General features: G+C 40.9%; 2 protein-coding genes across 5 annotated transcripts in view; both read right to left on the minus strand.

Annotated features, from left to right (window-relative positions):
• Nucleotides 1-515: 515 nt before the first annotated feature.
• Nucleotides 516-1103, minus strand: LOC138103907 (interferon alpha-2-like). Its single transcript, XM_069002537.1, has one exon. It carries the CDS (start codon nucleotides 1068-1070, stop codon nucleotides 516-518), a length of 555 nt encoding a protein of 184 aa, XP_068858638.1. The 5' UTR covers nucleotides 1071-1103.
• A 6857-nt stretch (nucleotides 1104-7960) lies between these two features.
• The window catches only part of TJP2 (tight junction protein 2), a 63873-nt gene continuing 54029 nt past the window's right edge, over nucleotides 7961-17804 (minus strand). For all 4 annotated transcript variants that reach the window (XM_069002340.1, XM_069002341.1, XM_069002338.1 and 1 more), the window contains 10 exons: nucleotides 16477-16664; nucleotides 15333-15428; nucleotides 15146-15225; nucleotides 14488-14698; nucleotides 13331-13431; nucleotides 12747-12959; nucleotides 12277-12387; nucleotides 11053-11391; nucleotides 10524-10609; nucleotides 7961-8881 (listed from right to left, as the gene is read on the minus strand). In XM_069002340.1, coding sequence (XP_068858441.1) covers nucleotides 8710-8881; nucleotides 10524-10609; nucleotides 11053-11391; nucleotides 12277-12387; nucleotides 12747-12959; nucleotides 13331-13431; nucleotides 14488-14698; nucleotides 15146-15225; nucleotides 15333-15428; nucleotides 16477-16664 — 1597 coding nt within the window. In that variant the 3' untranslated portion in view covers nucleotides 7961-8709. The remainder of the gene's footprint in view (nucleotides 8882-10523; nucleotides 10610-11052; nucleotides 11392-12276; nucleotides 12388-12746; nucleotides 12960-13330; nucleotides 13432-14487; nucleotides 14699-15145; nucleotides 15226-15332; nucleotides 15429-16476; nucleotides 16665-17804) is intronic.

Below are 17804 nucleotides of genomic sequence, written 5' to 3' on the forward strand. Positions count from 1 at the left end.
GGAAAAGAGGATACAAATTTTCAAAGAAAAATGCATGTTCTCACCCTAAGTCAGGACCACTTAAATAAGCAATGTACTACTTAATCTTTGATGCAGTCTGAGTCAGTACAGATCTAGCAATGAGGCATGGGATGCGTAGTTCATTCACAAATATGTGATTCTCTACTTGTAGGTGAAATAGAGATGGAAAGTAGCTGCATGTTTTCTCAGCAGAAAACACCTTAAGATGTCACTGTCTGTCAAAGGTTGCAATACCTTCCTAGAGAGTAACCCTCACTGAAAATTCATATAGATTAGTTTATAGCTAGACACTTTGCTTACCAAGGAAACAAATTACATTACATTGAATAATACATTACATTTTCAAAATTAAATTTCAGAAGCATGACTATTTAAATACAATAAAAATTAACTAGAGCACTGCCACAAGATAGATCATAGAACAAAAAATAAATGCTATTTATAATATTTTTTTATAAGTATTATAAATTATGTGAGGTTAAAATCTTTGTACCTTAGTTTTTAAGCTTCCTTGTCACCTTATCAATCAATTGGAGACATTTTCTCATTTCTGCACGGCTGATCTCCCAAGAGCACAGGTCGTGTTGTTTGTATTTAAGAAAAGAGTCTATTTTTTGGAAGTACTTTTTCAGTTTCAGCCTGCTGGCTTCTTTACTCCGATGGTAGTGGGTGTGCTTTTTGATTACACATGCCTCCAACTGCTCAATTTGCAGATAAAGTCCATTTTGGAACTCATCCAAAGCTGTCCCATCCCAGGCAGCTAGAGTCAGATTTTTGCTAAAGATATAGAAGATATGTTGGAAGATCTCTTCAATGGCAACTCCAACAGTCTCTTTCTGCCTGGGCTGCAGAACCTGCGTAGGAAATTTGAAGGACATTTTCTCTCTTAGACATTGTTGAGGAAACTTTTTGCCCATTTTATCCAAGAGTCGCAGGCTGTTCTCAATCACCTTTCTTTGCTGTAAAGGGAGGTGGTTGCACTGAAGACTGGAAATGATGGTGGTGCATGACAGTATGAGGCCAATTTGTATCAAGCCAAAAGTATTCATGATAAAGACAAGCTCTAATGTTCCTCCTTTTGTGTGTATAAATCCTGAGTACTATGCTGGGTGCTTTGAAGTAATTTGTAGATTCCCATTTCTTCAAAATCTTGACATTTAATTATTCTGTAGGAGAAGTTTTCTTTCATCATTTGTTGGTTTTTAAGGTTTTTCCCCCCTGTGTATGCTTTTGACAACACTTTCATTTTCTGCTTTATGACTTCATAGTCTTTTTTTGTTTTGTTTTGCTACTTTCTTTTTATGTCAGCTGGATATTAGAATGTAATGTATGTATGTCAGATTATTTATTCTCTCTACTACTAAAATTCTATAGGAGGTATAAAGAGAATTTAAAATAAAGAGTTATGTAAATATTTGTTTTCCTAATATTCTAGCAGTGGAAGTACATGCTGAAATAAAGTACCATTCTCAATGATGAGTCAGGGACCTGCTGAATACTACTGCCATCCTGTCTCCTACAGCATGATTTATGCCTCCAAGCTTCAATTAAGCTTTCTCTACCTACTCATCTTTATTTCTTACAACCATTTAGACTCAAAGGATGGATACATATCATTATAGTGTGTGTGTGTGTGTGTGTGTGTGTACAAAACTGTGTATTAATATGTGGGTTTTGATACATAAACACTGCTAATTAAATGAAGCCCTGATCTCACTTAGAGACTATAAATGCCATGCAAATACAAACACTAACACAGAAGGAAATTAGATGAAATACTCCTTTTCCCCCATGTGAGTAACTGAGCAATAGGCAATATCAATGCCAATTGAGTACAGGGCTGAATTCTGACAATAAATGGGGAGAATGAATAGGGATGACAAAATATTCCTATTAAAATATATTTCCTTGCCATATAATAGAGGTGGTGAGGGCTATCACAGTACTTTGGGATATCTGGCCACTGTTTTTCATTGTATTTTGACAAAAGCTAGTCTTAAACTGCTGTTTTGCTGTCTCCCCTGCCTCCTGTGAATGTATATGTGATTGCAAAGGCAAAAGTCTGTAAGTGATACTGTCTGGATGAAGAGGTCTGATAAACTGGTTTTTTAGTCTGACACCTGGCTGTGTATTTGTTGCATAAAGAGTATAGAAGACTGGCAGAAAATAAATCCCCTTGGTTTCCAGCTGGTCCCCAGAGAACAGATGGGCTAGGTGCAGCTGGGCTTAATTTCTGATTAGAGCCAACTTGTCACTCTAACTCCAGTCACATTCAATGAGATCCCAGAGGCACTGGTGATGAGGGTTGCACTCTAAGTCTGGTCTCATTCGCAATCACAGAGTCACAAAAGTAGTGCAGTTTAATGATTCAACACAGTCTGAATAGTTGACTTGAATAAGAACTTTCAAGAACCCAGGTTCACCAATAGTTCAGTTTATTGGGGCATCAGGTTATAGTTTCTTGTTAGATTTCCAGAGAGAGATTCACTAGACATGACAAAAGTGTACAGTGCTATGCACAAGTGTTCCCAGGTGTACTCTGACACAGCTGGAGGTCAAATCTTGCCAAAGAGGTGTCCATGATTTGGGGAGGAGAGAGGAGCAAGCCCATTGACTTGTCTGCAAGGTGCTCATGTTCTTGTCCTCTGCCATGAAGGATTTCAGATACCAGTTTATACATATGGGAGAAGTGAACATGAGACTGCAGCCAAATCCTTGTTACTGCCAGCATGAATGCAGAGGGGCGGCCACATTATACAGTCATGAAGGATACAGAGAGAGATTACAAAATCTGTGGATCTTGTGCAAGGAGGGAACAGAACACAGTGGGGACACCTTGGTGTCTCTCCCTGTTCCTCCTGGCCAATTGCAGCGGTAAGGGTCAGCTACAATCCTCCTGAGGACCTGTCACCCATCAACAAGCCATCATGCCCACAGTCATCCTTTCACAACACACCTCATGGCTCTAAGCCTCATTCCTATGGTATTCTTGTTCTGTTGTTGCACCCATTGCTATGTGGTTGGCTTCATTCCCAGTCTGGTAGTCACTCCAAGCAGATTGATGATGCTGTTTTAGAGCTTCATTTATGCTCAGGATATAGGTATTTGGGAGGCTTTAAAAAGTTGCTTAAGCAAACTTGGAATGAGTGGGTAAGGAAAAATTTATCCCCTATCACCTATGACAACAAAAAGTAACAACAATCAGAGTGGGATACAAAAAGTGTAACATGAGATGAAATCTTTTCACCTAGTGGGAATGTCTATTTGGAAAACTGGCCTGAAGTGCATCAGAAATCAGTAAAAAACATATCTACGTCAAGAAAATTATTACATAATGCTACAACCATTTCCATAAATTATACACAAGTATTTTTCCAGAACTGTAATCATTATATGAGTTTAATCCTTCTAGTGATTTAAACAGATAAACTTCATCATATTCATCATATCTTCCAGACACACAAGTTAAAATAGCTTTGTCGAGGATTCCTTCTTAGTGAAGAGCTGAGGATACCATCATGAGTGTCACAGAGGGAAAAGCAGAAGATAATCTCTTCTGTGTTTCTTAAAAAGATAGGGTAGGTCCAGGTCTTACTCTCTTGTCTGTCTTAACATGCTGTCTACACTTTCTCACAGAGAGTTACACCTGACTTAGTCCACCAGGGTTTGGTTTCTGTTTGGTTTTGTGTTATTTGTCTAATAACAATAAATTGTTCCTCCACAGTCAGCCAGTTTCTTGATTATTGCACTAAGCAAAGCATAGTAGTGACATTGTATGATTCAGGACACAATCTGCTCTAATCTACCTTTACTTCTTGGTTCAAGAACAAACAATTCATTAAAAGTAAAGACTGGAAGGAGTAACTGAGCGATATGAAGCTGCAGCACAGATTGCTGTTTATTTCTCTGCCTGTGGGTGAAGCACAGACCAGCCACTCTAAACTGCAATGAAATGAGGAAAAGAGTTGACAAAGCACAGCTGTATTTCCAAGTAGATCTAACAGATCATTATTCTGGAAAGGTTATCTAGTCTTCAATTTGCAAAAAAGATTTTCTCCTGAAAAATCATCTAGCTATATATGTATCCATTACAGGAAGACTAAAGCTAAACAAATGCACAATTTTGTCTTTCTAACATCTTTAAAATGCTGTAAATTACTTCTCTAGTGGAAACTTTTCATTATATTTTATAACACAATGGAGGAATTAAATGAGTGTCTGCTACCCATGGGTTCTTTTATCTCAGGCACCAAGGCAAATGGAAAGTCGAACTTCAACCTATGTATAAGATGGCAAATGGAGCATTGAGACAGAACATTCCCACAAAATAGTCATCTTTTGACCTCTTATAACCACCCTGTGTTAAACCATTTAATCTACTCTAGACACCAGTTTCTTTTCTCCATTCAGTCAAAACACACTGATTTTAAAAAGTCAGTGCTTAACAAAGGAGTTCAAGTAGGTTTGGCTTGTCACTGCACAAGACAGCTTCCTCTCCATCTAGCTCGACACTGCCCATGTTGAAAGAAAATATTTTTCTCTGTTATGCTTTCCATACAGCCGTGTGTGCCAGTCTTCTCTCTTAGAGTGGCTTTGGGTTGGAAGGGACCTTGCAAGTCCGGTGAGGAATGGCTAAGGGAGCTGGGGGTGTTTAGCCTGGAGAAAAGGAGGCTCGGGGATGAGCTTATTGCTCTCTACAGCTGCCTGAAAGGAGGTTGTAGCCAGGTGGGGGTCAGCCTTTTCTAGGGACAGGAGAAGAGGACACAGCCTCAGGTTGAGGCTGGGCATCATGGAGCATTTCTTTATGGAAAGGGTTGTTAAGCATTGGAATGGACTGCTTGGGGAGGTGGTAAAATCACCATCCCTGGAGGTGTTCAAAAAATGACTGGATAGGGACCTTAGTGCTGTGGTTTAGCTGGCAAGGTGGTGATTGGTCAAATGTTGGACTCGATGATCTCAGAGGCCTTTTCCAATGTAAATGATTCTGTGATCCTGTGATCATTTAGTTCCAACTCCCCTTGCCATGGGCAGGAACACCTTCCACTTGCCCAGGTTGCTCAGAACTCCATCCAGCCCAGCCTTGAACACTTCCAGGGATAAGGCATCCATAGCTTCTCTGGGCAGCCTTTTCTAGTGCCTCATAACCTCACAGTAAAGAATTTCTTCCTAATATCTAGTCTAAAATTACCCTCCAACCTAAAGCCATTGCCCCTTGTCCTACCACTACACATCCCTGTCAGAAGTCCCTCTCCAGCTTCCTTGTAGACTCCCTTTAGGTACAGGAGAGTGCTGTAAGGTCACCCCAAAGTCTTCTCCAGGCTGACCAACCACAGCTGCCTCAGCCTTTCTTCATAGGAGAGGTGCTCCATCCCTCTGATCATCTTCATGGCCTTCTCTGGACTCTCTCCAACAGGTCCATGTCCTTCCTGTGCTGGGACCCCAGAGCTGGATGCAGCACTGCAGGTGGGGTCTCACCAGAGCAGAGCAGAGCAGAGGGGCAGAATCCCCTCCCCCAACCTGCTGCCCACCCTGCTTTGGATGCAGCCCAGGACACATTTGGCTTTCTGTGCTGCCAGTGCACACTGTTACCTCATGTTCAACTTTTCAGCCATGAGAACCCAGAAGTCCTCCTCCTCAGGAATACTCTCAGTGAGTTCACTTCGCACTCGGTACTCACGTCTCAGATTGCCCTGGTCCGTGTGCAGCACCTTGCCCTTGGGCTGGTTGAACTACATGGGGTCCTTGTGGGCCCGCTTCTTAGGTTTGTCCAGGTTCCTCTGGATGGCATCCCATCCTTTTGCTTTTGTGCCACATGCACCACTCAGTTTCATGTCATCTGCAAACCTGCTGACCAGCACTCGATCTCACTGCCTGTGTCATTAATAAAGATCCTGTCTTCCTGCTCAGGGGGCCGAGTACGCAGAGGACAACTGTTCAAGACTGAGACAAAAAAAGGCATTCAGTACCTCAGCCTTTTCCTTATCACTTGTCACAGTGTTTCCCCATGAATCCAGTAAAGTTCAGCCCCTTCATCCTGGTTGAGGTGGATGATGCCTGAGCGAGTGGGGGCGGAGAAGCCAGCGAGTGAGCTGCGACGCTGCCGCGGCACGTCCCGCCTGCCCGCCCGATCCCCGCGCTCCCCGGGCTGCGCTGGAAGCCGGGCGGCCCCGCTGGCAGCCCGCAGGTGTCGCTGCCGGCGCCTCGGGAACAGCCCCGGTGCCGAAACAACCCCGACTGCCGCGGTACGGACCCATCCCAAACAGCTTCTCGCGCAGAAGAGAGAATTTCAATCGACATATTTCATGTGTCCTGTAAATTTGTATCACATATTTGTATTATATTGGTATCTTCTTTATCAATGATCTGGAAAGGCATCAAGTGCCCCATAGTCACTTCGTGGGTGACGCCAAGTTGGGTAGGAGTATTGATCTGCTCGAGGGTAGAAAGGCTCTGCAGAGGGCTCTGGACAGGCTGGATCGATGGGCCAAGGCCACTGGTATGAGGTTTAACGTGACCAAGTGCCAAGTCCTGCCCTTGTGAACCCCCCTCATGCTGGATCACAACAAGCAGCACCACAGGCTGAAGCCAGAGAGGCTGGAAAATTGCCTGGCAGGAAAGGGCCTGGGGGTACTGGTCAGCAGTAGCTGAACATGAGCCAGTGTGTGCCCAGGTAGCCAAGGTGGCCAATGGCATCATGGCCAGCAGAACCAGATAAGGGATTGTGCCCCTGTACTCTGCACTGGTGAGGCCACACCTCGAGTGCTGTGCTCAGTTCTGGGCCCCTCATTGCAGGACAGACATTGAGGTGCTGGAACATGTCCAGAGAGGGTCAACAGAGCTGGTAAAGGGTCTGGAGCACAATTCCTGTGAGGAGCAGCTGAGGGAGCTGGGGGTGTTCAGCCTGGAAAAAAGGAGGCTCAGGGATGGCCTTATTGCTCTCTACAAGGAGGGTGTAGTGAGATGGGGGTCAGTCTTCTCCCAGGTAACAGGACAAGAGGAAATGGGCTCAAGCTGGACCAGGGGAGGTTTAGATCGGGTATTAGGAAAAATCTTTTCATAGAAAGGGCTGTCAGGCATTAGAACTGCCAAGGGAAGTGGTTGAGTCACCATCCCTGTAGGAATTTTAAAGATGTGTAGATGTGGTAGGGACATGGTTTAGTGGTGGACTTGGCACTGTTCAGTTTACGGTTTAGTGGTGGACTTGGCACTGTTCAGTTTACAGTTTGACCTGATGATCTTGGAGGTCTTTTCCAAAGTAAATTATTTTAATCTGAGCAGCAAAAGTTTCCTCATCCTATTGTTTCAACAAGAAAATTCTACCTTTTTAAACAAAGTATTACAGAATCATGGGCTTCCTGAGTTGGAAGGGACTTGCAGGGATTACTGAGTCCAACTCCTGGCCCTGCACAGCACCATCCCCAGGAGTCACACCATGTGCCTGAGAGCACTGTCCAAATGCTTCTTGAACTCTGTCAGGCTGGTGCTGTGACCACTGCCCTGGGGAGCCTGTTCCAGTGCCCAACCACCCTCTGGGTGAAGAACCTTCTCCTAATATAGAATCACATAACAGTTACGGTTGGAAGGCATTTTATTTCTAGCAGACCATTAGAAAACCATCCTTCATATTGTATAATCAAAAGAAATTTTTCCCTATGACACTTTTAAGAATTTTTATTGCATAAGGATAAAGAGCAGAAATGGTGAGGCAAAACTTAATACTCTACAAGGTAAGTCCCATGCAGGACTTCCATATTTCTGCACCCATTTTAAATCACAGCAGATTTTAAAATGATGTTTAGAACACTGTGAAACAAATCAACAGTGATGTTTCCCAGTTACTTGAACAGAAGGAAAGGAGACCCTGAACTGAAACAGTGTACTCATGGAGGTCAGCAATTCTAGACTAATACAGTTCAAAAGAAAAGTGAGACACACAAGATCTGTCTAGAATATATACTTTATTATTTGCAGTCTGTGTAAATTTTAATATGTGACTGAATTTCTACACCATTTTCTCTCTTTAAGCACATCCCGGTCTTTTCCAGCCACCCAGTCAATTGCACCTTTAATATGTACAGTCAGTATTTATGAATATTGCATATGCATCTATGAACTTAGAAAAATAACATGCAAGGAAAACTGTTACCATGAAACTGATAAAAAATAAAGATAGGTAACACAGTCAATCCCCTTTTTAGTGTGTTATGGCTTTGCACCAAGTATCAGATGTCAAAACAGCTTCAGATGCTTCTTGTTAAAGGCACTTACTATTCTTCAAATACACTTTCACATTTAGTTCTATTGCATTACGAAGTGTATCTCTGGGATCATACTTTCATAACACAGCAGAACAGTCCAAAAAGGCAGCATTAATAAAAAGGAAAAAGGGGGGGCTTATATTAAAATATGAAAATACCAAGAATTAACACAAACTTTAAGGATTTGGTCCTTATAAAACAGGCAACAGCATTCAGGCAATAGTGATTTCTTTTCATAGACACTGACAAAATAATATCCCCAAAAAATGAACTCTTCCAGTTCCAGTGTATAGATATGTCTGAGTTGAGTAGCGTACCCTCTAACACCACCCCCAGTAAAAATATAGCTTTTCAGGACTAACTACTGCTCCACTTTGGCTGCAAAGGAAGAAACCTCAAAAGAATATTAGACGTGGACATACTAGCAAGCCTACAATTCTGTGTCTCTGTATCTGGATGGCTGTCCATAATAGCCCTTCTTAGAGTGGTCTGCCAGCTGCCGGCGGTATTCCTCCTCCTCCTCTTCCACATCACTGCCGTAACTGACACGGTTCTCCAGGTAAGGTCTAACAGGAGGCTTGTGGGGTTCTGGAGGCCTGGAGCTAACACAGAACAGGAAGAGAGAGAGAGAGATCATGTCTACTCCCATTATGAAAAACTGAAAAATAGTTGTACTTAATACCTGCTTTATGGCAACATACAGCTTAGAAAGGCAGATGGAGCAAATTAAACCCCTTCTAGCCAATAAAAAACTGCATGACTATGGTAAACCTATCTGGAGAGGCATCTTATTTCCACCAAGCTGAAGGATGATCCTCAGATTTGATCTATTCAACCTACGTGGAAAAATGCCTGGAAAAATCTATTACGGCAATCTATTCCCTGAGCAGGGAGGTTTTCAGCCTTGCTACTGCCCCAACTGACACGTCCCTTAACTAGTTTTACACAGTACCTTTTCTATGCCTCCTTCTTCTTTTGCATCCTCAGTCTTCCATCTCAAAGTCCAAAGACTTCTTATGTGACATTTCTTAAATTGGTAGCCTTTTCACTCAAATTGGGAGCCTTTTCACTCAAGGATCTCACTAAGGCTCTTAGCCTTAAAAGTGGGCAGAAATAACCCACACATTTGCTTTTTATACACCGTGGCGCTACACATTTGATGGGACATTAAGCAGACATGGAAAAATAGAATCTGTCAAGGAAGGGTATTTCCTCCGTTTCAAAACCCATGATTTTTGCAACACAGATTCTGGAAAAACAAGATGGTATTCTCCTTACATCTTTCTCCCAGGGCTTAAATACTCCCTTCTACGCCAATCATTTACATTCCTGTAAAAAGCCAACAACACTGATTTCTGCATGTAAGCAAACACTCTGCAAACATGGCGAAAGATTAATTTTCATTACTTTCATTAAGGTTCCAATGCTATACAAAAGAAGTATGCTTTTCTGAACCTGCCAAGAAATCCAGAAAATAAGTTTTCCATTTTTGCATTTTAGTTTATTTACTGGGACATCAAAGCATTTGACTCACTAGGAAAAAAAGGTCCCATTCCTATTGGCTATTACTAAGATGCAAGGAAAACTGAAGAGTCCCGAAGAGCAGAAAACAAAATCCATCACGCAGTGTATTAGAGCTCTTGCATAGGTGACTGCTCAGTCATAGAAATGTGCAGTGTGGAGGGTAAGATGACGCAGTGGTCAACCCACACAGAACTCACTGAATTTTAATGGAAGACTGCTACTTTCATGAGACTTGATGGGTCACCTGAGACAACTTTCATCCTTAGTTCACCTAGCCACACTATGTATCTATAAGGAATAAGCATCTAAGTAATTAAGTGTTATTAGAACAGCAATTATTTCTTAGGATAGACTAACACTCATCAAGTATCTAACAGAGGTAGAATGGATATCAGAGAACATGAATGCAGGCCAGCTTCTGTGTAATACTGATTGGGGCAAAAAACTGGCTCTGCAAATATTTCAGTGAAACAATACAGTGTTTCTTCCTAGATGACTCAAATGCTATAAGTGAACTAAAAGAAAAAAAATCCTGAAATTAGTTCCCTGAAGAGTTCACTAAAATTTTGCCCCACTTTTACAATAATCTTTGAGGCACCACAACAAAAAGGTATACCAAGGCAGGATGATTTGTATGAACAAAAACTGGCAAGATCGGTTTTCCTCCGGTTAGTGAAGTCAAGAATCAAGACAGGATGCTTGGAACTGGATACACCTTACCTCATTGGCTGGGGCCAGTTTTGTTCTGACTTCTGTGTTTTGACAGGGACGGCATAAATATCCGGATGCTTCTGGGCTATTTCAAGCTTTAAAAGAAAGTAGGAGAAAATAACTGTTCTTTTTAACTCTATCCATTAGAGATCCTATATAAGGATCTAGGACTTAGCAGGTCATAGCTACAACTGAAATTAATTAAATTAAATTAAAGCACAAATTGGTAACATCCTATTGATATTCCTACAATTATATAAACTTTTGCTAGAGCAGTAATTCAAACCATACTTGAGAACAATGGATTGCCAAAAGCAACAGGATTATTGGAAGTCAGGTTTTTATAGTTACAATAGGAAACCTTAAAATATGACCTCCTTTTATATACAAATCCACACAACTGTATGTCTTTATGTGTGGTTTCCCAAACTTCTCCCTCCAAAAGCAACACAATGCAATGGGCATGATTCCATTTTCAGGACTCTGGCTGTTCTATAGGTCGCAAAGCACAGGGGGGGGGAAATGCAACTCCTCATACCCTGGCATTTTGGGCCTCTTGTAGCTCTTGCATTCTTTGCATCCTTGCCTTGTGATCCATCTCCTCAAATATTTTTACTTTCCTCAGTACTGATTTTGGAGTATTTTCTTGTTCGCTTCCTTCCTCTTCCAACTTTGCCTCCTCCTCCTCCTCTGCAGGCAGGACTGCTGGCTGAGAGTTTCTCAGAATGGGACGCCCAAAGGCAGGTTTCACAGAAACAGGTGGTGGTGCTGCTTTTACTGATACAGTTGAAGTCTCGCTGCTGGCAGCAACGTTACTTGATTTGGACTCATAGTTCTTGGGGAAGTCATATGGATCCTCTTTGTTTTGTAACTTTCCCTGCAAGTGTACAACCCACAAAGTTTACATCAGCAACTTTATAATTTTACTTTCAAAAGAGGGCTTTAACTTAAAAGTAGTCACTTTGTCTATGTATTTAACAGTGTCAATCTCCATATGCTGTAACACTTGAAAGATATTTGAACTGCTGCAACATTTTGGGCATATGCTCATGGACTACACATCAGCCTAGAGGAGACCAGGAAATTTAGACTTGTTTGTCCTATTTGTTAAGAATTACCAGAGCTACGTGTGTTAGAGCACAGAACTGATGCCACAAATAATTTTTCACGATTTAATGTGGAGTATCATTTAAATATTTTAAAATTCAAGTGCACAGAACCCAATTCTGTTTTATATTCCACTTTTGTTTTCCCTGCACATGTTCTACTCTTCAGCACACTTGGACTGTATTTTGAGTATTTAGAGTATATGAGAGCACCACTCCTCACAAAGAAAGGACTTTGGGGTCAGGTGAATTAAAAAATTTCTAAAATAGAACTTAGTGTCCAAACACTATAACTTCTTCCCTCCTGCATCAGGTGGTCAGGTGGTAGATTCTGATTTTGTGCTTCACAGTAATAGCCATCATATTTGTTTTTTGTGGTGGCTAGTCTACTTTTTATCTTACTGAGCTAAAAAAGTGCCTCTCAGGTTATTAGGAGACACTTTCTTATTCCATATGGAAATCATATATTTCAGAAGAACTGTTACCCAGTAAGTCATCTTTCTGCTTGATCCTGCAACACTTTCAGTCATTTCTTCTGTCCACAGTTAAAATGTTTTCTAGTCCCTGATCATGTCTATAGGTCTTTCCAATGTGCCACCTTGGAAAATTCTTCAGAAAGAGGACATTTGTATTCAGTTTTGTTTCTACAAATTTACCTTAGGTGGTTCAGGCTTGAATGCTGGAGGTGGACTTGGTTCTCTAAGGATCTCCCTGCTACCAGCTTTTCTCAACTGAGCCCTTGGTTCTGGAGTAAATTTTTTTAAACTCTATGAAAAAAAATAAGAGAAATTGCTGCAGTAGCCAGTAATTCAATCATTTTTCCTCTCTCTCAAGCTTATGATTTTGGGAACAGTAACCAGGAGTCAAAAGATTGCCAGTAACCTGACTACAATCACTGCAAATGCAATTGAAAAGTTCAAGGTGATGAGATGTCATCAGGAAATCTATAAAGTTAGGCAGAAAAGCAGAGCTATTATTATTTTTGCTCTTCACAGTGTAGCTCTAAAATACTATCAGAAGCAAGATAAATCTGCAGTTAAAAAAACCCCTCTGATTTTTAAGCCATACATAAGGGGTTTTTGGAAAGCCCAAAGTTCAGTCTCATTGAATAATCCAATCATCTCACCTCCTCGTGATACACAGGTTCAGAGGACCGGCTAACAGATGAAATCCTTGGTTCCTCTGAAGGCTCATCAAGTTCATTGTCAGTGTATGCACCACCTTCTCCATCTGTATCCTCAAGGTCACTGATCAGCCGACTGTCACAGCTCAAATAGTCAGCACCCATGGCAGTAAGGTAGGACATACGATCATCTGCATCATCTTCCATGCCATCCATCTAGAGAAAAGTCAGTAAGAGTTAAGGAACAAAGACTAAATAAATTAGAATTAAAGTCAAGTTAAGACTCAACATCAGGCCAAACAAATCCTTAGGAATGACTTTGTGGAACTGAAAGAAACTACTGCAGAATCACAATGAAAAGTCCTGTGAAAGTTTATTCCTCATCATCATTCTCCCCCAGCCATGGCATAAGTGATGAAAGCTCCAAAGTGTAACAGAAAGAATAGTAATGTTTTTTTGTTATAGACATACATCAACTATTTCTCTAGCCTATCAACTGATGGCAAATGAAATTTTTAACAATTTTTACTGGCAAGAGATACTTTGACACACTGTACAGCATCACAGAATATGGACTGGCTGCTTACCTTTCCTTCCGATACCCATACTGCTTCTCCTTGCTGTTGCTGGATTGTATCCTTCAGGCTACCATACCAGCTATCATTGGCTGAATTCAAATTAATGGTTGCTGTAAAAATTGAAGGAAAAGGTATATATGCACGGTAAATGCAATGCAATCCTTTATCCATTCTTTGCTGTTTAACACTGTACTGGTTTGGCCCAATTTAGAAATAAATCCTCTGAGTGAAGGCAGGTCACCACCCTTCCCCCACCAGGTTTGGGAAAAATAAATTTTCCTCAAAGGAAAGTGAAAGAGATAAAAACTATAAAAAATGATTTATTTAACAAACACATGGGAAAAGGAAAATAATGCTAAATAATAAAATCACTTGCTGTGGAGAAAAAACCTGGGAAAGTGTTAGAGTTCTCCCTTTGGTCTCCTCGGAGCTGGGGCTTGGCCCAGGGCCAGGCCCTCTGTGCCCGGTGGAAAGTCCTCCCGATGTGCTCTGATAAGGGACAAAATCTGAAATTCCAGGGAAGGAAAAAAAAGTTCAACTCTCAGTCTCTCTCTGGAGAAAAAGAAGCTGAACAACTGGCCAGAAACTGACTGGAAAGCAGCAAGCCGGGTGCCTCCTCACTCCCCTGCTGCAGCTGGAAAAAAAAAGTCCCTATCTCTGTGTGACCTTGAACAAGCTGCAAACTGCTTGAAAAAGTTTTGCTCAGTTTTTCCTTTCCCCTCTCAGGCTCAGTTTAAAGGCATAGAAAGGCACAAAAATTAATTTCTGGGCATAGGGCAGTGATACGGGATACACATCATAAAGTCACCCCAAGACAAACACTTTTTGGTTTAGGTATATGAGAGTGTTAAACAGCCACTCCATTTAGATCATTTAGACAGATGCATGGTGATTTTATTTTATTGTTGGTCCATTTCCAAGCTTACTAAATCTCTTATCTTTTAATGGCAGTACACCAGTTCACAATTTCTTCTGCATTAGGATTTGGCAGAACAAGGAACTGTGAGAAAAGTCAAGGAAGGCATTACTTATGACCACACCTTCACACTCTTTTAATTCCAGCCTGTGTGAGTTAATATGCAGAGTAATAAGTAGATGTCTCGAGACTCACACAGTGACACATACTACTCTCTCAGTAAGCAGGTTAAGCAAACTTTCTTCCTTACCTGTAAAGAGGTGGGAACAAGTCTTCTTCAGTTTGTTTGCTTGCTCATAAAGTTTTCTCGAGCTCTTGTTTGATGTAGAACATAGCCTTTGTCTCATAATCTTCACACCTTGCTTACTGTCTGGGTTAAAGAACACCACTATTGGAAACCACTGGGTGTAATTTAGCAGGTCCACTGCTTTAGGAGTGACATCCAACAGAGCATGTTTATCCTGTTAACAAGAAAGGCCAGTCAATGTGGTGCATGTGGGAACAAACGGAGGTGATCGGAACACAGGATCCTAGGAAAAGCAGGATATTTGTGTCCAAATAAGACCATAACTTGTGAGATGTTTTCCCACATTTATATCACATTTAGAATGTTAAGAGTGAGTAGAGCACTGCAAAGTAAAGCCTCCATGGCAAATTCAGAAAGCATATAGTAAAACAGGTTCTCCTCTATCCAAATTTAGAATGGACTTGAGAAGAAAATGTAATTTCTAGTATCAGGCTCAAAGCTATAAAAATTACCAAAACTGCTATTGAAAAACTTCGAAACAGCTTTATCATTAAGCTTATTACAGAAAAAGATGCAGTGAAAATTTGAGTACTCTGGAAATTTTAGAAGCAAACACACACTATGCCTTTGAGCATAAGCAATTTTCAGAGAAATGCCCTACCTGCTCAATGATTTGCCTCACAGTGTTCAAGCGCACTACCCCAGTTGACTTCTCCGAACCTGCATCTCTGGGTTCTGTCTCTGCAAAGACAACATTTCAGCTTATCTAGGGTGGCTAGAATGCTGTGATTATTAAGTTATCCATTTTCTCAGTTTAGGATGAAAAAGACACTAAGAGGACATCTTACTTGCTGTCTGGTACAGGTGAGGCAAATCATTTGACAACTTCTCCATAGCAACATCTGCAATAGGGCCAAATATCACCACAGGTCTCTTAAAACCAGCTGAAAGAAAAATATTTGGAGAAAAGAGAAATCTGATAAGACTGGTTTTATATATAAAAGACAAGACTCTCAGTTACTACGCAAATTTAAGAATAGGTTGAAGGTATTAAAAATGTATTTTAAAAATTTTATTTCTCAGAGGTTTGTGAAACAGCATAATAGAGAACACTACTTTAACCAGCTGAGAAAGTAAGAGACTGTTTTGATCTAACAGCTTTCTTATTCCTTCTAGTGGAACTGTATTTAGAAGATTCGACATCTGAAAACATACAGCACATATTCATTTATCTTTCCATCCATCAAAACTGCATGAACCTTGACACGGGGTTTTGTGTGAATAAAGACACAAATGATAAACCAACTGCAATGCAGCTTGAAGAAGCAGAGAAAGGTAAAACTATGTTACTGCTCATGTTGGAGCAAGTGCAAACACAGTCCTCAGAGTTAATGGGGGAATGCCATTACCCCAACTCTTCATCTTGGTATCTGGGATCTCCTTTAAAATACTCTTTACTGTTTGTTTTGTTCCAGAATACTGTCATGTGCTATTACCCAGAAAATCAGCTTGATCTGCTCAACATCACTAGTAATATGATAGTTTACAGTCATGGAGACAGACCACATGAACCATGATTACATTTGGACAATCCATTGAAAATACTGGGGTTCTATTTGCTCTGAAGCTACTGTTAAAGTGCTATTTAGGAAGATTGAGGTTGATCTCAGGCATATGGATTGTACTTTCAGAGCTAGCCAAGAAGAATCTGAGGAAACAAAGAAAGCCCTGCTGTTTCTTCCCTTTTTCATTTTAAACCTTAAAACTGGCAGGTGTAATGTGGAGGCAAGAGAGAACAACAGCAGTTTAAATGGGTAAAAAAGCTTTCTTATAATTAGTAGCATCCAGAAATTTCCATTCTGAGAAGAATGTCATCCCCTCCTGTTATGGTAATTTAACATCGTTGGAAATCACTTTCTCAGCTGACCAAACATTTGGATGCTAAAGCAGCCAGCAATAAATGGGCAGCTGGTTCAAAGCAGTCTCACTTACCTTCACGCAGCTGAACACGCTCGTAAGCTGGGAATTTTGTGCTCACAGATACAATAGCTGTCAGATCTTCACGACTCTTCCTCAGATTCTTTTTCGCTCCAGATCGCTGGCCACGTGTTCTCCAGAAATCTGCCCTGTCACTTGAGCCATCCTTTTGGGCGTTTTGAACACTGGCCATCTGTTCAGCTCTGACACAGAAAGTAGACAGTTCAGAACCATTCAAAGAGGGCAAGGGGGCTTTCACTGAAGAAAAATAGATTTTGAATTTGCAACAGGTAATTTGCCATATAGGTAGGAAGGAGTGGAGGTAAAAGCAGACAAGTTCAGGTACCTTTGCCTCAGAGCAAACATTGTCAGAACAATGCTCTGACTTGCCACAGTTCCAAGTTTCTGGGCAAGAATGAGTCCTGAGCTCTTAAAATGGTCACTTAACACAAGCATAAATGAAAGAACATGAATGCAAAGAGGTGGTGAGAGAGGGCAACTCAGAACTGAAGGCCTAAGAAATTACTGTCACTATGTCCTCTCCATTAGGCCTCAAAAGTTAAGTTGCTACAACATAGAAACAAAGGCTGGTTTGGTTAGATCCATTAACAGAGAGGCGAAAATGTACTCAGCAGGAAACAGACAGGGGAGTCACATAAGAAGCTTATTTCATAACTTCTGCGTACCATGTAATTGTGAGCTTTTTCTTCCATCATAAAATCACAACCACACTCAAGAACTTAAAAGCTACAGTCTAAAAATTCAGCTACAGTCTGGTTGGTTTTTTATGGTGTTTTTTCTGATTAATTGTAATACTTTTACTCATTGTACACATTTGAACACTTATTATTACCTCCCATGAATTTTGACTAGGAAAGTATATTTAAGCAAAAATATCGCCGTGGTTCACTCAATATTTCACACAAAAATACAGACTACAGCTACCAAAAAAAAAAATAGCCTTAGCATAAATACTTAAAACACTATCCATGAGGATATACATAAGAAATTCAAGGACTGAAGTTCTTCTAAAAGATTAATCATCAGAGTATTCTTGCACACAGAGTCATGAGCTTTCTAAGGTGAAGGGGTTTTGTTTGTTTAGTTTTTTTGTTTGGTTGGGGTTTTTTGTTTGTTTTGATTTGATTTGGTGGGTGTGGACAGACAAAGAAGAAGGTGGGGGAAAAAACCAAAAAGCCAACTAAAATAGGACCCACCACCCATTTTCTGGAAGAAGAACTGAAGCAACTAGTGCTCAAAGCTTGGTTAATTGCTGAGACAGAAGTGCTAGGTCTGTGCTGCAAATACATGATCTAGTATGTAGGTAACACCACCCTCTCTCA

This window comes from Aphelocoma coerulescens (genome assembly GCF_041296385.1).
Source record: "Aphelocoma coerulescens isolate FSJ_1873_10779 chromosome Z unlocalized genomic scaffold, UR_Acoe_1.0 ChrZ, whole genome shotgun sequence".
In the NCBI taxonomy this organism is placed as follows: domain Eukaryota; kingdom Metazoa; phylum Chordata; class Aves; order Passeriformes; family Corvidae; genus Aphelocoma; species Aphelocoma coerulescens.